This window comes from Salmo salar, chromosome ssa01 (assembly GCF_905237065.1).
Source record: "Salmo salar chromosome ssa01, Ssal_v3.1, whole genome shotgun sequence".
Classification (NCBI taxonomy): domain Eukaryota; kingdom Metazoa; phylum Chordata; class Actinopteri; order Salmoniformes; family Salmonidae; genus Salmo; species Salmo salar.
Genome location: NC_059442.1, coordinates 133018021 through 133041257, shown reverse-complemented (window position 1 = coordinate 133041257; position 23237 = coordinate 133018021). Strand labels below are relative to the sequence as shown.

Genomic DNA, 23237 nt, shown 5'->3' with positions numbered 1-23237 from the left:
CAGGATGTCAACGGTATCTCTGTGCATTCAAATTGCCATCGATAAAATGCAATTGTGTTTGTTGTCCGTAGCTTATGCCTGCCCATACCATAACCCCACCGCCACCATGGGGCACTCTGTTCACAACGTTGGAATCAGTAAACCACTCACCTACACGACCCCATACATTCATCCGTGGAGAGCACACTTCTCTAGCATGCCAGTGGCCATCGAAGGTGAGCATTTTCCGACTAAAGTCAGTTACGATGCCGAACTGCAGTCAGGTTAAGACCCTGGGGAGGACAACGAGCACACAGATGAGTTAACCAAAATTATTTGGTTGATGTGCAAACTAGAGGTCGACCGATTATGATTTTTCAACGCCGATACCGATTATTGGAGGGCCAAAAAAGCCGGTACCGATTAATCGGCCGATCTTTTTTTTATTTATTTATTTGTAATAATGACAATTACAACAATACTGAATGAACACTTATTTTAACTTAATATAATACATCAATCAAATCAATTTAGCCTCAAATAAATAATGAAACATGTTCAATTTGGTTTAAATAATGCAAAAACAAAGTGTTGGAGAAGAAAGTAAAAGTGCAATATGTGCCATGTAAAAAAGCTAACGTTTAAGTTCCTTGCTCAGAACATGAGAACATATGAAAGCTGTTGGTTCCTTTTAACTTCAATATTCCCAGGTAAGATGTTTTAGGTTGTAGTTATTATAGGAATTATAGGACTATTTCTCTCTATACGATTTGTATTTCATATACCTTTGACTATTGGATGTTCTTATAGGCACTTTAGTATTGCCAGTGTAACAGTATAGCTTCCGTCCCTCTCCTCGCTCCTACCTGGGCTTGAACCAGGAACACATCGACAAAAGCCACCCTCGAAGCAGCGTTACCCATGTAGAGGAAGGGGAAACAACTACTCCAAGTCTCAGAGCGAGTGACGTTTGAAACGCTATTAGCGCGCACCCGGCTAACTAGCTAGCCATTTCACATCGGTTACACCAGCCTCATCATGGGAGTTGACAGGCTTGAAGTCATAAACAGCGCAATGCATTGCGAAGGGCTGCTGGCAAAATGCACAAAAGTGCTGTTTGAATGAACGCTTACGAGCTTGCTGGTGCCTACCATCGCTCAGTCAGACTGCTCTATCAAATCATAGACTTAATTATAACATAATAATAACACAGAAATACGAGCCTTAGGTCATTAATATGGTCGAATCCGGAAACTATCATCTCGAAAACAAAACGTTATTCCTGTTACATTGCACAACCTTCAATGTTATATCATAATTACGTACAATTCTGGCAAATTAGTTCGCAACAAGCCAGGCGGCCCAAACTGTTGCATATACCCTGACTGCGTGCAATGAACGCAAAATGACACAATTTCACCTGGTTAATATTGCCTGCTAACCTGGATTTCTTTTAGCTAAATATGCAGGTTTAAAAATATATACTTCTGTGTATTGATTTTAAGAAAGGCATTGATGTTTATGGTTAGCTACAGTCGTGCAACGCTTGTGCTTTTTTTGCAAATGCGCTTTTGTTAAATCATCCCCCGTTTGGCGAAGTCGGCTGTCTTTGTTAGGAAGAAATAGTCTTCACAGTTCGCAACGAGCCAGGCGGCCCAAACTGCTGCATATACCCTGACTCTTTCTGCAAGAGAAGTGACACATTTTCCCTAGTTAAAATAAATGAATGTTAGCAGGCAATATTAACTAAATATGCAGGTTTAAAAAGATATACTTGTGTATTGATTTTAAGAAAGGCATTGATGTTTATGGTTGGAGCAACGTGTACCTAAGCGATTATATGCAACGCAGGACAGGCTAGATAAACTAGTAATATCATCAACCATGTGTAGTTAACTAGTGATTATGATTGATTGATTGTTTTTTATAAGATAAGTTTAATGCTAGCTAGCAACTTACCTTGGCTTCTTACTGCATTACTGCATTCGCGTAATAGGCAGGCTCCTCGTGGAGTGCAATGTAAAGCAGGTGGTTAGAGCATTGGACTAGTTAACCGTAAGGTTGCAAGATCATATCCCTGAGCTGACAAGGTAAAAATCTGTCGTTCTGCCCCTGAACAAGACAGTTAACCCACCGTTCCTAGGCCGTCATTGAAAATAAGAATGTGTACTTAACTGACTTGCCTAGTTAAATAAAGGTTTAAAAAAAAAAAAAAGGGCCTAATCGGCGTCCAAAAATATCGATTTCCGATTGTTATGAAAACTTGAAATCGGCCATTCCGATTAATCGGTCGACCTCTAGTGCAAACCCACAGTTTCGTCAGTTGTCCGGTTGACTGGTCTCAGATGATACCGCAGGTGAAGAAGCCGGATGTGGTGGTCCTGGGCTGGCTTGGTTACATGTGGTCTGCAATTGTGAGGCCGGTTGGATGTACTGCCAAATTCTATAAAACGACATTGGAGGCGGCTTATGGCAGAGAAATGAACATTAAATTATCTTGTAATAGCTCTGGTGGACATTCCTGCAGTCAGCATGCCAATTGCACACGCCCTCAAAACTTGAGACATCTGTGGCATTGTGTTGTGTGACACAACTGCACATTTTAAAGTGGCCTTTTATTGTCCCCAGCACAAGGTGCACCTGTGTAATGATATGCCACACCTGTCAGGTGGCTGGATTATCTTGGCAAAGGAGAAATGCTCAGTAACAGGGATGTAAACACATTTGTGCGGGAAGTTTGAGAGAAATAAGCTTCTTGTGCGTATGAAGCATTTCTGGGATCTTCTTATTTCAGCTCATGAAACACTTGACATTTTACTGTTATGAAGGATATTTTATTTTCATGACGGTCTTCGTCCACAACCGTCGGCTACACGGTTGTATGCTAATTGTGCAATGCGTGAGAGCAATGCATCCTCTTCCAGTCCTCTGTTTTGGCCCCTTTGTTACAAAGAGGGTCTTCAAGAGAGGGACGAAGAGAGCTCAAAAAAGCCTGAACATTCTGCTCTACATTCAGAAACATCCCAACATCCAGCCGCTACTGTGTTAGCTGCCACACATCTGCTTTGCAACTCAGAATTTCAAACAAATTGACTGGAAGTCTCCTCACACATGCTCTCGTAGGTGCTTCCTCACTGCTAAACCCACACACACTTTTGCGTACACACACACACACACTCTGGATGAGCGTGGTCACATTTGCCCTTGGCAGCGAGCCATCTGTCATACACAGACTGAAGGATCCAGGCCGCGTCCTGACGACCAAATATAGTCAGCTAATGCAGCGACCACTCCGACAGTTCAAAACCTGCCTGTGTCCGCTCCTGCAGTTTTCACTAAGAATGTTTTTAATCTCATGTTACAATCAAATATTCACCATGTTTCTGAAAAGCTCATCTCCTGTCTCTGTTTCTCTTTGTGTCTTTTTCAGGGTGTGGTGCGGTGTCTCTGGCATCCCAAGCTGAATCAGATTATGGTGGGGACTGGAAACGGACTGGCTAAGGTCTACTACGACCCTGTCAAGAGTCACAGGTACGCTGCGCTGAGAATGCTTACCTTTAGCTGTGGACGGAAGTTGTGTTTTTCATGACGAGTTTTTAGCTGTCCTGTACATTATCAGTCTTTTTCTAACTTCACTGTACAAACTCCCATTGAGAAATGATAGTGTGTATATTTGATAATAGGTTTGAAGTAGTGTTGCACGGTATACTGAAACGTCGGTACTTTTTTGATACTAGAACATGACAAACGGGTCGGTGCTATAATTTTTGTTACTTTCGATAGTTCTGTCATATGTGAGTCTCACGTCATGTACGGATTGAAAGGGATTGAGTCTGTCTAGTAATTTGTCTGAGTCTTCTCAAGGGGGCAGTAGTAAGCTAGCCAGGCTACTTGCGCTTGTGCATGCAGCTGACACAGCGAGAGCCACTTTTGGGAAGCATGCGAGGGGAGAGAAAATGCCGACAGCATGGCTTCTTCTAACGAAAACATACCTCCATGCCCGCAGCTTGTTGACAAAAATGACTCCTGAAGCGAAATATGGGAATACTTTCCTTGCAGAGCAGATGAGGGCCAGCCCACCCAAACAACTATGCAAAAAGTGTTACAAAGCCGTGCAGTGCAAGGAAGTTTTAGTTCCAAAACTACTTAAAAAAGATATGTATATTCACACATGACATTTGCATTGTAACGTTATTCTACTAGTAACTACAGTGCCTTCAGAACATTTTCACACCCCTTGACTTTTTCCACATTTTGTTGTTTTACAGCCTGAATTTAGCCTAAATTGAGATTTTCTTTCACTGGCCTACACACAATACCCCATAATGTTAAAAAAAAAAAAAAGCTGAAATGGTTTGAGTAAATAAGTATACAATCCCTTTCTTATAGCAAGCCTAAATAAGATCAGGAGTGAAAATGTGCTTAACAAGTCAAATAATAAGTTGCGTGGACTCTGTGTGCAATAATAGTGTTTAACAGGATTTTTACCTAATCTCTGTACCCCACACATACAATTATCTTTAAGGTCCCTTAGTCGAGCAGTGAATTTCAAACACAGATTCAACCACAAAGACCAGGGAGGTTTTCCAATGCCTCGCAAAGAAGGGCACCTATTGGTAGATGGGTAATAAAAAGCAGACATTGTATATCCCTTTGATTTCACCCTGAGGCCAATGGTGACTTTAAAATAGTTTGTTTAATGGCTGTGATAGAAAACTGAGGATGGATCAACAACATTGTAGTTACTCCACAATACTAACCTAATTCATAGTGACAAGAAAGAAGCCTATACAGAATAAATATATTCAAAAACATGCATCCTGTTTGCAACAAGGCACTAACATAATACTGCAAAATATTTGGAAAAGCAATTCACTTTTTGTCCTGAATACAAAGTGTTATGATCGGGGTAAATCCAATACAACACATTATTGAATACCATTCTCAATATTTTCAAGCATAGTGGTGGCTGCATCATGTTATGGGTAGGCTTGTAATCGTTAACAAATTGGGAGTTTTTCAGGATAAAAAAATAAATGGAATGGAGCTAAGCACAGGTAAAATCCTATAGGAAAATCTGGTTGTCTGCCTTCCACCAGACACTGGGTGATTAATTCACCTTTCAGCAGGACAGTAACCTAAAAGGCCAAATCTACACTGGATTTGCTTACCAAGAAGACAGTGAATGTTCCTGTGTGGCCGAGTTACGTTTTTGACTTAAATCTACTTGAAAATGTATGCAAGACCTGAAAATGGTTGTCTAACAATGATCAACAACCAATTTTACAGAGCTGGAAGAATTTTGAAAAGAATAATGGGCGAATATTGCACAATCCAAGCTCTTAGAGACTTACCCAGAAATAGTCACAGCTGTAATCGCTGCCACAGGTGCTTCTACAACATATTGACTCGAGGGTGTGAATACTTATGCAAATTAGTTATTTCTGTATTTCATTTTCAATACATTTGCAAACATTTCAATACAATTATGGGATATTGTGTGTAGATGGGTGAGAAAAAACATACACTACCATTCAAAAGTTTAGGGTCACGTAGAAATGTCCTTGTATTTGAAAGAAAATATTTTTAAGAAGTCCATTAAAATAACATCAAATTGATCAGAAATACTGTGTAGACGTTGTTAATGTTGTAAATGACTATTGTAGCTGGAAGATTTTTTTAGGGAATATCTACATAGGCGTACAGAGGCCCATTATCAGCAACCATCACTCCTGTGTTCCAATGGCACGTTGTGTTAGCTAATCCAAGTTTATCATCTTAAAAGGCTAATTAATCATTAGAAATCCCTTTTGCAATTATGTTAGAGCAGCTGAAAACTGAAACATGCTGGCCATCAAGGCAGAGTTGCAAAGAAAAAGCCATATCTCAGACTGGCCAATAAAAATAAAAGATTAAGATGGGGAAAAGAACACAGACACTGGACAGAGGAAGATTGGAAAAAAGTGTTATGGACAGATGAATCTAAGTTTGAGGTGTTGGGATCACAAAGAAGAACTTTTTTGAGATGCAGAAAAAATTCAAAGATGCTGGAGGAGTTCTTGACGCCATCTGTCAAGCATGGTGGAGGCAATGTGATGGTCTGGGGGTGCTTTGGTGGTGGTAAAGTGGGAGATTTGTACAGGGTAAAAGGGATCTTGAAGAAGGAAGGCTATCACTCCATTTTGCAATGCCATGCCGTACCCTGTGGACGGTTGGAGCCAATTTCCTCCTACAGCAGGACAATGACCCAAAGCACAGCTCCAAACTATGCATGAACTATGTAGGGAAGAAGCAGTCAGCTGGTATTCTGCCTATAATGGAGTGGCCAGCACAGTCACCAGATCTCAACCCTATTGAGCTGTTGTGGGAGCAGCTTGACCGTATGGATACGTAAGAAGTGCCTATCAAGCCAATCCAACTTGTGGGAGGTGCTTCAGGAAGCATAGGGTGAAATCTCTTCAGATTACCTCAACAAATTGACAACTAGAATGCCAAAGGTCTGCATGGCTGTAATTGCTGCAAATGGAGGATTCTTTGACGAAAGCAACGTTTGAAGGACACAATTATTATTAAAAATCATTATTTATGTCCTTGTCAACATCTTGACTATATTTCCTATTCATTTTGCAACTCATTTCATGTATGTTTTCATGGAAAACAAGGACATTACTAAGTGACCACAAACTTTTGAACAGTACTGTATATTTAATACGTTTTGAATTCAGGCTGTGTAACAACAAAATGTGGAATAAATCAAGAGGTATGAATACCTTCTAAAGGCACTGTAAATTCAAATTATTTTTGAGTGACAATGACATGAACATGCACTGCTCAAAAAATAAAGGGAACACTTAAACAACACAATGTAACTCCAAGTCAATCACACTTCTGTGAAATCAAACTGTCCACTTAGGAAGCAACACTGATTGACAAATTTCACATGCTGTTGTGCAAATGGAATAGACAACAGGTGGAAATTATAGGCAATTAGCAAGACACCCCCTATAAAGGAGTGGTTGTGCAGGTGGTGACCACAGACCACTTCTCAGTTCCTATGCTTCCTGGCTGATGTTTTGGTCACTTTTGAATGCTGGCGGTGCTTTCACTCTAGTGGTAGCATGAGACGGAGTCTACAACCCACACAAGTGGCTTAGGTAGTGCAGCTCATCCAGGATGGCACATCAATGCGAGCTGTGGCAAGGTTTGCTGTGTCTGTCAGCGTAGTGTTCAGAGCATGGAGGCGCTACCAGGAGACAGGCCAGTACATCAGGAGACGTGGAGGAGGCCGTAGGAGGGCAACAACCCAGCAGCAGGACCGCTACCTCCGCCTTTGTGCAAGGAGGAGCAGGAGAAGCACTGCCAGAGCCCTGCAAAATGACCTCCAGCAGGCCACAAATATGCATGTGTCTGCTCAAACGGTCAGAAACAGACTCCATGAGGGTGGTATGAGGGCCTGACATCCACAGGTGGGGGTTGTGCTTACAGCCCAACACCGTGCAGGACGTTTGGCATTTGCCAGAGAACACCAAGATTGGCAAATTCGCCACTGGCGCCCTGTGCTCTTCACAAATGAAAGCAGGTTCACACTGAGCACATGTGACAGACGTGACAGTCTGGAGACGCCGTGGAGAACGTTCTGCTGCCTGCAACATCCTCCAGCATGACCGGTTTGGCGGTGGGTCAGTCATGGTGTGGGGTGGCATTTCTTTGGGGGGCCGCACAGCCCTCCATGTGCTCGCCAGAGGTAGCCTGACTGCCATTAGGTACCGAGATGAGATCCTCAGACCCCTTGTGAGACCATATGCTGGTGCGGTTGGCCCTGGGTTCCTCCTAATGCAAGACAATGCTAGACCTCATGTGGCTGGAGTGTGTCAGCAGTTCCTGCAAGAGGAAGGCATTGATACTATGGACTGGCCTGCCCGTTCCCCAGACCTGAATCCAATTGAGCACATCTGGGACATCATGTCTCGCTCCATCCACCAACGCCACATTGCACCACAGACTGTCCAGGAGTTGGCGGATGCTTTAGTCCAGGTCTGGGAGGAGATCCCTCAGGAGACCATCCGCCACCTCATCGGGAGCATGCCCAGGCGTTGTAGGGAGGTCATACAGGCACGTGGAGGCCACACACACTACTGAGCCTCATTTTGACTTGTTTTAAGGACATTACATCAAAGTTGGATCAGCCTGTAGTGTGGTTTTCCACTTGAATTTTGAGTGTGACTCCAAATCCAGACCTCCATGGGTTGATAAATTGGATTTACATTGATTATTTTTGTGTGATTTTGTTGTCAGCACATTCAACTATGTAAAGAAAAAAGTATTTAATAAGATTATTTCATTCATTCAGATCTAGGATGTGTTATTTTAGTGTTCCCTTTATCTTTTTTGAGCAGTGTATATTCAGCATGACATTCATGTGAGCATTATAATATGACAACCCAAAAGTAATGTGAAATGCACTCAACTTATGACAGCAGTATATTTAGAGTACTTTGTTTGTCTGAACTTGTGGGCTTGCTAGCAGTAGCCACTAGCCCACCAGCAGCCCTGGGTGGAGCATTGCATCCTGGGATTTAAAATGTACTCTGGGAATCATAGTATGCTGTGCAAAATTATTTGTATTTCTATGGTAGTTTTTTTTGCAAGAGGCCTGGCTACCCCTATCCCGGCCAACACCTCAGCCCCCCCTGCAGCAACTTGCCAAAGCCCCCCCCACAGCTGATGTTCTGAAAGAGCTGCAAAATCTGGATCCCTACAAATCAGCTGGGCTAGACAATCTGGACTCTCTCTTTCTAAAATTATCCGCCGAAATTGTTGCAACCCCTATTACTAGCCTATTCAACCTCTCTTTCGTATCGTTTGTGATCCCCAAAGATTGGAAAGCTGCCGCGGTCATCCCCCTCTTCAAAGGAGGAGACACTCTAGACCCAAACTGTTATAGACCTATATCCATCCTACCCTGCCTTTTCGAAAATCTTTGAAAGCCAAGTTAACAAACAGACTCAATATCCTTGGCTTCTCAAATGACTGCCTCGCCTGGTTCACCAACTACTTCTCAGACAGAGTTCAGTGTGTCAATTCGGAGGGCCTGTTGTCCCATCCGGACCTCTGGCAGTCTCTATGGGGGTGCCACAGGGTTCAATTATTGGGCCTACTCTTTTCTCTGTATATATCAATGACATTGCTCTTGCTGCTGGTGATTCTCTGATCCACCTCTATGCAGACGACACCATTTTGTATACATCTTGCCCTTCTTTGGACACTGTGCTAACAAACATCCAAATGAGCTTCAGTACCATACAACGCTCCTTCCGTAGTCTTCAACTGCTTTTAAATACTAGTAAAACTAAGTGCATGCTCTTCAAACGATTGCTGCCCGCACCCTCCCGCCCGACTAGCATCACTACTCTGGACGGTTCTGACCTAGAATATGTGGACAACTACAAATACCTAGGTGTCTGGTTAGACTGTAAACTCTCCTTCCAGACTCACATTAAGCATCTCCAATCCAAAATTAAATCTAGAATCGGCTTCCTATTTCGCAACAAAGCCTCCTTCACTCATGATCCCAAACATACCCTCGTAACACCCTCCAACACTCTACTCAGCAAACTGGACGTAGTCTATCACAGTGCCATCCGTTTTGTCACCAAAGCCCCATATACTACCCACCACTGTGACCTGTATGCTCGCGTTGGCTGGCCCTCACTACATATTCGTCGCCAAATCCACTGGCTCCAGGTCATCTATAAGTCTTTGCTAGGTAAAGCCCTGCCTTATCTCAGCTCACTGGTCACCATAGTAACACCCACCCGTAGCACACGCTCCAGCAGGTATATTTCACTGGTCATCCCCAAAACCAACACTTCCTTTGGCCACCTTTCCTTCCAGTTCTCTGCTGCCTGTGACTGGAACGATTTACAAAAATCACTGAAGCTGGGGTCTTATATCTCCCTCTCTAATTTTAAGCATCAGCTGTCAGAGCAGCTTAGCGATCACTGTACCTGTACACAGCCAATCTGTAAATAGCACACCCAACTACCTCAGCCACATATTGTTACTTATCCTCTTGTTCTTTTGCACCCCAGTATCTCTACTTGCACATCATCATCTGCACATCTATCACTCCAGTGTTAATGATAAATTGTACCTATTTTGCCTCTATGGCCTATTTATAGCCTTACCTCCCTACTCTTCTACATTTGCACACACTGTACATATATATTTTTTCTATTGTGTTATTGACTGTACATTTGTTTATGTGTAACTCTCAGCTGTTTTTGTCGCACTGCTTTGCTTTATCTTGGCCAGGTCGCAGTTGTAAATGAGAACTTGTTCTCAACTAGCCTACCTGGTTAAATAAAGGTGAAAATAAAAATAGAAGCTTCAAAGTGTGTGTTTTATGTCGTTTTGGCTCAAACTATTCATATTATACATTCAATTATTTGCGTATAATGAATGTCATTTGACCCAATATTATGGCCATAGATGAGCAACTTCAACTTAACGTGTATCAAATTATATTTTAAAACCGTTTAGATGTACTTTTTAAATGATTTTTATGTCTGGTATGGTTTTGCATAAGGAAGATGTAAGATTCTTCTGTTATTTAATATGGTGTTTTATTATTTCAAGCAACTTAATATAGAACGGAAGATATTTTTTTTTTTTTTTTTTTTGTTCTACCATTTATCAACATATTGTTCAATGTTTAAAAACTAAAGCCCAGTGGTTATTCAGTGACTTAAGCTAATACGCTTTCTTTTTTTGCTGTGGTATTGTTTCAGTATCGAGTATCGTTTTGGTATCGAGTATCATGATATTAAACCTGGTATCAGTATGGAAGTCAATATTCTGGTATTGCGACAACACTAGTCGGAAGTGGGTTGTCTAGACTCCATCCTGTTAGGAGCAGATCAGAAGAGACTGGCCTGTACTGTATCTAACCTACAGTCACCCACGTTTGAGAACGGTGTATAAAGCTGACCGTGTCTCCCACATAATGAAATATGAACTCTATGGTGTCTCCTCTATCTCTCTGTGTGTAGGGGAGCTAAGCTGTGTGTGGTGAAGAGCAAGAGGAAAGAGAGGCAAGCGGAGACACTGACGCAAGACTACATCATCACACGTAAGTACCTCAACACACACCTGTGCATTATTTAGTATGAGATCTACAACACACCTACCATATACCATCCATGATCACTTAATTCTTTCCTAACTAGTAGCTCCTTGTAGTCGTAACTCAAGTTAAACAGTAGCTGTCGGTCCTAACACTGTCATATAGGCATTATAGACCCTCTTTCCCTCAGGGTAAGTCGTTGTGAAAGGCATACAATTTAGTCAGTTTACGAGGTGGACAATTACCAGAGCAATTTGGCTTAAGTGCCTTTCTCAAGGGTACTACAGCGGTAGGAGCTACCTTGAACCAGCTACAACCATCTGGTCACCAGTGACCTGCACCCTCCCATATGTCACGGAGTTCCAGGAAGGACAGCCATCCTAGTCTAAAACGCACTGCACAGAACACAGAAAGCCACCGCATTACTGCATGATGTGGAATGGGGGGGGCTTGTGAAAGCTTGTTAGACAATCGGAACACTATACACACATACACCAGGGTTTCCGTTGGGAAAATGTAGCGCTGGACATTTGACCGTTCTTCTTACTGAATTCCAATGCGTACTTTGAAGATGTTAAAATAACTGTCCACATGTACTTTTCCTCAGACAACAAGACCAGTAACGATCAGCAAAATCACTAGCCTATGTCAATCTACTATCCCCCATAGTAGAAAAGTTGACCTGTTCTTTTGGTCAGCTTGTTGAGAAAGAAATAGCCTATCCCGAATGAATAGAACCAGTAGGCCTAGGCTATACACATTATTTATTTATTTTTTTTACGTTAAAAAGCATTGAGGCTGATGCAACATTTAGCTTAAAATGTTGATAAACTATTATTTCTTCAGTAGGCTATGCACGAATGTTCGTTCCACACTGCACATGCTAGCGGTTTCATGTGACAGAGATGAATATCCGCTAGAAAGAGGGGAGATCTAAAGATGTAAGAACTAGCATGGGTTGCTAATATGGCTAGGATTGTGCCTTTGGCTACTGAACGGTGAAAGAAAGTTGATTTGAAAACCAATAGAACATGAGAGAAATAGGCTACTGGTTTCAGTGACATATGGAAGTCTTTATAAAACAATAGGTTACTGGTTTTAATGGCATCTGGAAGTCTTTATAAAATGATTGCCTCTACAGATATCGTCAAATTTTGGCAAGGGTACTTTAAAGAAAGGTAAGACATGCCTCATAATATGTAGTAAAACGTTCAGGTTTCAAACAAGTATGTTTTCAAAATCCATACTGCCTTTAGATCATTGCAAAGTGCTGTGTGACACGCTGATGAAGCTGTTTGAGGAGCTTAGCCGCAACGAAGAGCTGTTTGAGGAGCTTAGCCGCAACGAAGAGCTATTTGAGTAGCTTAGCAGCAACGAAGAGCTGTTTGGGGAGCTTAGCAGCAACGAAGAGCTGTTTGAGGAGCTTAGCAGCAACGAAGAGCTGTTTGAGGAGCTTAGCAGCAACGAAGAGCTGTTTGAGGAGCTTAGCAGCAGCTCTCGCGCTGTCTGACAGATTTTCCGCTCAAAGGCTTTTTGTCTGTAACGCTGTGCGCATGTGATAAATAAGATGCATACCGAATGTACCCATGCGCCATTTTGTATTCCACAAAATTATGCAAATGAACCTATAGACCGATAAGCATGACCTGTCAAATGTATTTCCATCGACTGGGATTTCCATCAATGAATAGGCAAAAAAAGCATTGTTTAGCAATGCAAAAAAAAAATATATATTCTCCCAGATAATTGGCCGGCGCCAATTTTATTTATCTGCTTTTCAAAATGTTTGCGTCCAAAAGCCGACTATTACCGGCTAACGGAAACCGTGACACACACACACACACACACACACACACACACACACACACACACACACACACACACACACACACACAGCTTTCAGAGGCAGCATCAGCGAGTGTTGCCATTAGCTGATGGTGTGGGGTGAGCGTGAGTGAACAGACAGCCACAGGGCATGATGCCACGTGTCAGCCACCAGGGCTCCAGTCACGCCAGGGACAGCCACCTCGCCCCGGCAGCGTGATACCCCCGCTAACACACACACACTCCCGTCTCATACTCCCACTCACCCCTCTCCTGAATCAACACACTCCCCCCCTCCCTACAACCCACCACACTTGACCATTCTTTAACCCAGCCAGTCTGTCATTTCCACACGAGTCATTCAGCTGCACGGTGCATGGACGACGTGTGGCTCTCTCAACCTCATACAGAAGACCCTCTCACTTCACTGAGGTAATGAATGAACAGTAACTGGAGGACAAGACACCTGGCTGAGCCGTGATAGACTAGGAGGGAAACACAGCTTATTGTTTAGGTGACAGAACCCTTCTCTAATATCCATCATGTGATTTCATCGCCACCCCGACAAGCTGAGAGACTATAGGCCGGTGTCTGATGACCGCGGTCGCTGAGTGACGCACTTGTGCCCTTGTGCTGGAAAATTAGAGGGGACAGGAAGCGTGGTGATGGCCCATTGAGAAAAGAGTGGGAATCTGTTAACAGTAACCTTTTTGCTTAATGTAGCATGGAGGAGAAGAATTAACACTGAGCAGTGACAACAGGGGCTCCTGAATGGAAAATCACTTCATCTAGCCCACACTGTGTCCCTTTGTAACCCCTGAGGAAACACACACACACACACACACACACACACACACACTGGTACTTACTCAGTTATACAAGCGTACACATACTGTTGGGGAGACACACGCAATAACTCAGGTATAGACATAGAATACACACTTACGCTGTAAAGTTCCCCAGACATGCATTGGGGTGGTGTTCAGCAAACTGTGAAATATAAACATGGACGTGACAGTGTTGGTGTCCAACATGGCAGTAGGCAGAGTGCTATAGACCTCGCGAGAGGTCACTTGGTGTGTTTGAGTGTTTGGCTTTTATGCTATGCTCTGCACTTAGGCTTATTGAAGTGTTTGTTAATGTATGCGTTTTCTACTCGTTTTCTGTTTCTCCCCCTCTCTCTCTCTCTCTCTCATATTTTATCATTTCTTCTCTCCCGCCAGCCCATGCTCTTCCCATGTTCCGCGAGGCCCGGCAGCGCAGCACTAAGAAACAGCTGGAGAAAGACAGACTGGACCCAATGAAATCCCACAAGCCTGAACCCCCTGTCACTGGACCAGGTAACGTTACACGGAAAATTCCACTACATACATACATATATATTATACAGTATTCACACCCCTTGTTCCGCATTTTGTTGTGTTAAAGCCTGACTTTAAAATGGATTACATTTAGATTTTGTGTCACTGATCTACACACAATACCCCATAATGTCAATGTGGCATTTTGTTTGTAGAACGTTTTAGAAATGAATACAGATGTAAAGCAAATAAGTATTCAACCACTCTGTTATGGCACACCTAAATAAGTTCAGGAGTAAAAAATGTGCTTAACAAATCACATAATAAGTTGCACGGAGTCATTCCGTGTTCAGTAATAGTGGGTAACATGATTTTTGAATGACTACCCCATCTCTGTACCCCACATATACAATTATCTGTAAGATCCCTCAATCGAGTGGTGAATTTCAATCACAGATTCAACCACAAAGACCAGGGAGGTTTTCCAATGCCTCACAAAGAAGGGCACATATTGGTAGATGGGTTGAAAAAAAGCAGACTTTGAATATTCCTTTGAGCATGGTGAAGTTATTAATTATACTTTGGATGGTGTATCAATACACCCAGTCACTACAAAGATACAGGTGTCTGTCGTAATCTTCGTCGTCTGAAGAGGAGAAATCATCGGACCAATATGCAGCGGGTATATTGCTCATCTTCGTATTTATTGAAGAAAAAAAAAAAACACTTACACAAAACAAACGACGAAAACAGTCCCGTAAGGTGCTCAGACTATACTAGGAAACAACCACCCACAAAACACAAGAGAAAACTAACCCAACTAAATATGGCCTCCAATTAGAGGCAATGACAACCAGCTGCATCTAATTGGAGGTCCTACCAAAACCAACATAGGCATAGAAAAGCTAGATAGAAACATAGAAATAGAAAAACTAGAACATAACCCAAAACCCCCGAAACACACAAAACAAACACCCACTGCCACGCCCTGACCACACTACAATAACAAACAACCCCTTTTACTGGTCAGGACGTGACAGCGTCCTTCTTAACTCAGTTGCCGGAGTGGAAGGAAACCACTCAGGGATTTCACCACGAGGCAAATGGTGACTTAAAAACAGTTACAGAGTTTAATGGTTGTTATATGAGAACTGAGGATGGATCAACAACATTGTAGTTACTCCACAATACTAACCTAAATGACAGAGTGAAAAGTAGAAAGCCTGTACAGAATATAAATATTCCAAAACATGCATCTCGTTTGCAAAAATGCACTTAAGTAATACTGCAATAAATGTGGCAAAGAAATTAACTTTTTGTTCTGAATACAAAGTGTTATGTTTGGAGCAAACACAACACATCAATGAGTACTATTCTTCATATTTCCAAGCATGGTGGTGGCTGCATCATGTTATGGGTATGCTTTTCATCAGCAAGGACTAGGGAATTTTTTTAGGATAAAAATAAACGAAATACAGCTATAAGCACAGGCAAAATCCTAGAGAAAAACCTGTTTGTCTTCTTTCCAACAGACACTGGGACACTAATTCACCTTTCAGCAGTACAATAACCTAAAACACGAAGCCAAATATACAATGGAGTTGCTTACCAAGAAGACATTGAATGTTACTGAGTGGCCGAGTTCAATTTTTTACTTAAATCTATGGCAAGTCTTGAAAATGGCGCTATAGCCATGATCAACTATCAGCACATAGAGCTTGAAGAATTTTTTAAAGAATAATGGCCAAATATTGTACATTCCAGGTGTGCAAAGCTCTTAGAGAAGCTCCCGGGTGGCGCAGCAGTCTACTCTGCATCTCAGTGCTAGAGGCGTCACTACAGACACCCTGGTTCGAATCCAGGCCATATCTCAACCAGCCATGATTGGGAGTCCCATAGGGCAGCGCACAATTGGCCTTTCGTCGTCCGGGCTTGGCCGCTGTAGGCCGTCATTGTAAATAAGAATTTGTTCTTAACTGACTTGCCTAATTAAATAAAGGTACAAAAAAAATATATATATATATACACACAGTTGAAGTTGGAAGTTTACATACACTTAGGTTGGAGTCATTAAAACTCGTTTTTCAACCACTCCACAATTTCTTGTTAACAAACTAGTTTTGGCAAGTCGGTTAGGACATCTACTTTGTGCATGACACAAGTCATTTTACCAACAATTGTTTACAGACATATTTTTTCACTTATAATTCACTGTATCCCAATTCCAGTGAGTCAGAAGTTTACATGCACTAGTTAACATTTAGAGACTTACCCAAATAGACTCACAGCTGTAATCACCGCCAAAGGTGCTTCTACAAATTATTGAAAGGGGTGTGAAAAGTTCTATTTTTGTATTTAATTTTCAATAAATTTACAAAAAATATAAAAAACATGTTTTTACTTTGTCATTATGAGGTGTTGTGTGTAGATGGGTGACAGAGATAAAACATTTCATCCCTTTTAAATTCAGGCTCTAACAGCAGAATTTGGAATAAGTCAAGTGTATAAATACTTTCTGAAGGCACCGTATATGGAAAAATACAGCCCTATTATTATTCATTATTTATTTATTACGGTATTGGAAATCATACCGTCTATATTTCAAAATACCCCGGTATACGCTATAAACGGTATGTCGCCCAAACCTAATTCTGAGTGATCACTTTTAACCTATGGTGATGAATATCTATCCTGATGGGAGTGGTCTCTTCCAGGATGAGAATGCCCCCATCCACAGGGCACAAGTGGTTACTGAATGGTTTGATGAGCACGAAAATAATGTCAACCATATTCCATGGCCGTCTCAGTCACCAGATCGCAACCCAATTGAACACTTACGGTATGGGAGATTCTCGAGCGGCGCCTGAGACGGCGTTTTCCAGCATCGTAAACACACTAAATGATCGAATTTCTTGTGGAAGACTGGTGTCACATCCTTCCAGACACTTAGAGAATCTTTGCCAAGGCACATTGAAGCTGTTCTGGCTCGTTGTGGCCCAACGCCCTATTGAGACACTTTATGTTGGTGTTTCCTTTATTTTGGCAGTTATATACCACTACATATATCTACTGTTATTAATGTTACACGACCAATACCGCCACTATATCTGTCTACTAGTGTTATTACTGGTGGTAGGAACACTTCTTACCCAAGGCAGGTGCATCCAGGGGCTTGACTGTTGGAAGTGTTATCCTCTTGAAATGAATTGACTCGATCATTCTTAGCTTTCCAGACGGCAGACACATTCATCCAAAGCCACTCATACCCTAGATTAGATTTTCTACGGTAATACAGCTGCAGTTCGGCGTCACACAGCAGTATAGATTTTCACGCTGTTATAAATACTTTTCACTCTAAGCCCCTGTGGGCTTTTCACTCCTAACACGTTTGGCCACTGTGTCATTTCCCTAACTGCCTAGTGATGCTGCTGCACTAAGGTGAACTCCTATGTCCACGCTGCATACAGTCAACCTCTACGCTCTACCTGACCCTCACTCAATAAGCTGAGGTGCGGGCACAACCTTTCTGGACTAAATGTCTCCCAGCTGTCTGTTTAGCTGTGATGCGATGAGAAAGTTTACACCCCAGCTTTCCTCTTGAAACGTTCCCATATTTTCTTCCTCGAGATGGAGAAAGTGGAAGAAAGAGGTAGAGACAGAATGACTTGTTGGCTAATTCACTGTCATTTGTTTATCATCCTGATTAACCTACCTTTTAATGTAGTGTAATGTTTGGGATTTTGGCTGGTTTCTTGCAAGAGGACCTCCTTCAACCCTCCCTTAACAGCCACCCCTGACACCAACCCACTGGAGACAGGATATCACTGGAGTCTCCTCTTTCAGCTGGGCCTCTGTGTGTGTGTGTGTGTGTGTGTGTGTGTGTGTGTGTGTGTGTGTGTGTGTGTGTGTGTGTGTGTGTGTGTGTGTGTGTGTGTGTGTGTGTGTGTGGGTGGGTGTGTGTGCCAGTCCATGTTTAAACGCAACATAAATACCCTCTTACAGAGACGAGGATGTTTTTCCCAACGTTCTCATGTGTGTATGTTTTGGCGGAAGAGGAATGTGTTTCCTTGCATGTCACTACATTTGTGGTAGACTTTTTCTGACATCTATGTTTGGTGGTGTGTATGCTTTTGCTGGTGTGTCTGCCTCACTGCCTGTCTGTCTGTGCTTGTGCATGAGTTCCGTGTGTTCCTAACCCAGTGGTTGTCGTCTCCTATCAGGTCGTGGTGGTCGCGTGGCAGCCCATGGAGGTACTCTGTCCTCTTTCATTGTCAAGAACATTGCTCTGGACAAAACAGACGATAGCAATCCTCGCCAGGCCATCCTCCGACACGCCAAGGAGGCCTCCGAAAACCCCTACTGGGTCGCCCCTGCCTACACCAAGTAAGACTGGCCACACGTACAGACACACACACACAGACACACACACACACACTCCTGGGATGACGCAGACAGACAGTAAGGTGAGTCTTCACTGGGTGTAGTTTATGGCAGGGTGGCTGTGCTAAGGTTCCAGCCTTCCTGCCTGGCTGGCTTGGTGACACATGAATGTTTAAAAAGCTGCAGCCTAGGCCTGGAGGCCCACTCACAACCAATCAGCTACCTGAGAGGGCTTGTGTTTCACCTCAGTGTCCACAGACACGCTGGCTAAAGAACGGGGCTATTCTTGGCTGAGGATCTAAAGGTGTTGAAGGAGAACTTCCACATTCATCTGTAGACGTATCGGACCCCTTGATGGTATGAGCAGGCCCGTTCAATGTAATTCATGGCAGGGTGTTTGGCAGGAGATAAGCTCACAGTATTTTAGTTGGAACAGTAAATGAGTGAATGAACTTATTGTGGTTGACAGTTTTACCTTATATAACCTTTTAACTCAATTTAATGATCGAAAATCTAAAATGACCAGGCGTAAGAATAGGTCACTCCCCTGAGAGAGATTCCCTCATGTTGATGCTATTGCTCTAGAGGTTGGAGTGTAGCCTGGCCCAGGTTTGGCCCTCTGGGAGTAACAGCAACAGTCACACCTCTCTTGGCTCTGGTCTCTGCTTGTTTGGGTGTTCACATGCATTATGCATCAGTCTAATTCTAGCGACACAATCACAATAGATTGTCTGTCAATAGCTTATCACCTCACCAGTGGACAGGTGCAGAGATGAGTTATGGAGATGTTATCATCATCCTCTTCATCGTCATCCATACAGGTACATGTAACTGCCGAAATAAAAGAAACACCAACCTAATAGGGCGTTGGGCCACCATGAGCCAGAACAGCTTCAGTGCACCTTGGCATAGATTCTAAATGTGTCTGGAACTCTATTGGTGGGATCTGACCATAGAAATCCTGCTAATTACTAGAGGGGCTATGTCATAAATCCTCAAAAGTTCCAGGATGGGGTGAAAATGATGGTTGATGGTGTTGGAAACCGCTGTCTCAGGCGCCGCTCCAGAATCCCCCATAAGTGTTAGATTTGGTTGAGATCTGGTGACTGAGACACACACTTTAAACCCCCTATGCTCCTTTGAGATCCCTCTTTAAAAGTCACTGATATTTCTTTTAGCCATGGTAGCCAAAATAATGGGAAACTGGACATTTGTATACAGTACCCTAAGCACGATGACCCTAAGCATGATGGGATGTTAATTGCTTGATTAACTCACCAGTTTGGAAGCACCTGCTTTAAATATACTTTGTATCCCTCATTTACTCAAGCGTTTCCTTTATTTTGGCAGTTACCTGTATGTGTGCTTAGAAAGTATTTAGTGGTGTAGTCAGTAGGGTAAGACACTCCAAGGTGCCATAAGATCAAATCAAACTTTATTTGCCACATGCGCCGAATACAACTAGTGTAAACTTTACCGTGAAATGCTTACTTACAAGCCCTTAACCAACAGTGCAGTTCAAGAAGAAGATATTATCAATATTAAAATATTTACCAAGTAGGCTAAAATAAAAAGTAATAATAAAAATTAACACAATAACAAGGTTATATACAGGGTGCACTGGTACCGAGTCAGTGTGCAGGGGTACAGGCTAGTTGAGGTAATTTGTACATGTAGGTAGGGGGTGAAGTGACATTGCACAGGTAACAAACAAACAGTGAGTAGCAGCAGTGTACAAGGGGGGGTCAATGTAAATTGTCCTGGGGGTAGAAGCTGTTGAGGAGCCTTTTGGTCCTAGACTTGGCACTCCGGTACTGCTTGCCGTGCGGTAGCAGAGAAAATAGTCTATAACTTGGGTGACTGGAGTCTTTGACATTTTTTGGGCTTTCCTCTGACACCACCTATTATATAGGTCCTGGATGGCAGGAAGCTTGGCCCCAGTGACGTACTGGGCCGTTCGCACTACCCTCTGTAGCGCCTTACGGTCAGATGCCGAGCAGTTGCCATACCAGGCAGGGATGCAACCGGTCCGGATGCTCTCGATGGTGCAACTTTTTCAGGATCTGAGGACCCATGCCAAATCTTTTCAGTCTCCCGAGGTGGAAAAGGTTTTGTCGTGCCATCTTCACGACTGTCTTGGTATGTTTTGACCATGACAGTTCGTTGGTGATGTGGACACCAAGGAACTTGAAACTCTCGACCCACTCCACTACAGCCCTGTTGATGATAATGGGGGCCTGTTCGGCCCGCCTTTTCCTGTAGTCCACGATCAGCTCCTTTGTCTTGCTCACAATGAGGGAGAGGTTGTTGTCCTGGCACCACACTGCCAATTCTCTGACCACCTCCCTATAGGCCATCTCATCATTGTCGGTGATCAGGCCTCCCGCTGTTGTGTCGTCAGCAAACTTAATGATGGTGTTGGAGTCGTGTTTGGCCACGCGGTCATGGGTGAACAGGGAGTACAGGAGGGGACTAAGTACACACCCTGATCTAGTCTGGCCTAAGTGAACCCCCTGATCCATGTAACCCTACCTGTAGCCTCTCATCTGAGTGGCCTGGTTCAGCCAATTGACCCAGTATGGGGAGATCACTCATTACCACTGCTAATTGCAGTGGTAATGAGTGAACTAGTGAAAGTTTTGGAAGAGCATATTCTTAATTTCCGTACTCCTTCCTATAGTCCAACCCTATGTGTGTGTTTTTTCCGCGTACGTCTGTGCACGTTTCTATGAGTGTGTGTCACATCCCCTCCGTAACTCACACAGGACAGATGTTGGCTTTTAATCACTGCTCAGAATAGACAGAGTGATAAAAATAGAGGAATGTTTAATCTCATCCTGTCCTGCTGCACTGGTTTGTGTCCTTTCCCTTTCACTACTCCTCCGTTCTCTCTCTTTATCTTGTCCCTTTCATCTCCCACATCTGTTTTCATTGTCTAGTGAGGGTTGACCCTGAATTCGACCCTCTTATTTGGATTGAATAAGGATGGTTGTATTGTACTGTACCAAAGTAAAAGATGTGTAGTAAGTTGTCTCCCCTTCTCCCGGTCTTCTGCCAGGACCCAACCAGATGCCATCTTTCAAGAGGAGGAAGAGTCTGATGAAGAGGCTGACAAGGAACCAGAGTGGAAGAAACGCAAGATCTGAGCCGCAGCAACCCCTTTGTGTGTGTTTGTGCGAGTGTGCACAGGTGTGTTTGGATATGTGCATGTTTTTGTACTTTACTGTACTTGAATCAAATGTAGTGTCGTTTATGATCTCCTGAGAAACAGTAATAAAAGGGACAGTTCATCCAAGTCACACTCACAGTACTTTTACCTCATTTTACCTCATCTCATTGATGCTTATAGCATTGTCTTTGGGCCTGCAGAGTCCAAGATCAACCCAGATCAAGATTTTATTGTGATGCAATATCCTCCACTTAGAAACCAGATAGATCAAGATGGATTCTATCAGAGAGTTCACCCTCTTGGACGTCCACTCAGTCTTAGTCATGGACTGAAGGACGTGCATGTGTTTCCTTTGTGAGTCACTCCTTCAAATAAATATTTATACTAGTGCGTTTCACTTGCAGGACTCAAACATTCCTAAATATTGGTGGGAAAAGTGAACATTTTGCATGAAAATGAATGATTGCGTTCGGAAATACCAAGACAACTCCATGCCATGTGGTGTAACTTCCGATCGATCATGTTGGAGAATAGTTTGGGGGGTATGAATTGACTAGAAGGTTATGTTTCTGTCCATATCAGCAGGTAATATATCTGTTATACATACCCAATAGAACTATATGGGTAACAAGCTGCTGCATAGCTAGACATTTTTTAAATATACTTGAATTGCTTCCTTTCGCCTCACCCGGAAACTAGATAGTGACGACAGTCAGCAGTGTTGTCCTAAATCTCTTGTACATCCTGTAGTGTGTATAATTACGTTAGTGTGACAGAAAAAGCTATGCCATACAGTTCATGGATCACATGTTTGTGTTCATTACAATCCCATGGAATGTAGCCTCTGGTTAACCCACCAAACAGTTGTGTGGGATTGAGAAGACCGTTCAGTTTCAACAAGCACTACTATAGTGCCTTTAGAAAGTGTCCGACGTCTTTCACCAGTGTGACCGAATACAGGCATGGAAAGGGTTTCGATTTGTCTTTCCTTCTTAGTCAATCAAATCGCAAAGGGTGTGCTGTGCTTTGGCCTGCACAAACAATCATCCCAAGAGATCTGGACTAGAAAATGTGTTCTAAACACAAATCCTCGAAAGCTGCTCATTATCTGGGCTGTGGCCAGATCGCCATGAAAAAGCCTCAAACGTCCAGAAAGCCGTAATAACTCCCAAAGGAGCGTGGCTTAGCCAATCCCCAATCCTGCTGCCCAGCACTACTATTCCAAATGCTGATGTCACCAGCCACTGGCTCCGGCAGTGTCTGTTACTGGCCCGGGAATGCCACAATGTTAGAATGCAGGAGAGCCATGGGTGATGTCACAGTCCACCCATGCCCAGTGTGATCATCTGCCTCCTTTAGTAGTGGGCAAAGGGTGTGTTGGGGCCCTGTTTGGCACTACGGCCCGTATAAGTCATGGAGAAGTCAGAGGATCAAATCTCCTCTGTTTTAGTCTCAAGTT

General features: G+C 43.0%; 1 protein-coding gene across 1 annotated transcript in view; it reads left to right on the top strand.

The window, feature by feature from the left end:
* wdr70 (WD repeat domain 70) overlaps positions 1-21908 on the top strand; it is an 86296-nt gene extending 64388 nt beyond the window's left edge. The window contains exons 14-18 of the mRNA XM_014130171.2: positions 3410-3510; positions 11031-11110; positions 14152-14268; positions 18450-18612; positions 21668-21908. Coding sequence (XP_013985646.1) covers positions 3410-3510; positions 11031-11110; positions 14152-14268; positions 18450-18612; positions 21668-21755 — 549 coding nt within the window. The 3' untranslated portion in view covers positions 21756-21908. The remainder of the gene's footprint in view (positions 1-3409; positions 3511-11030; positions 11111-14151; positions 14269-18449; positions 18613-21667) is intronic.
* The last annotated feature ends 1329 nt before the right edge of the window (positions 21909-23237 follow it).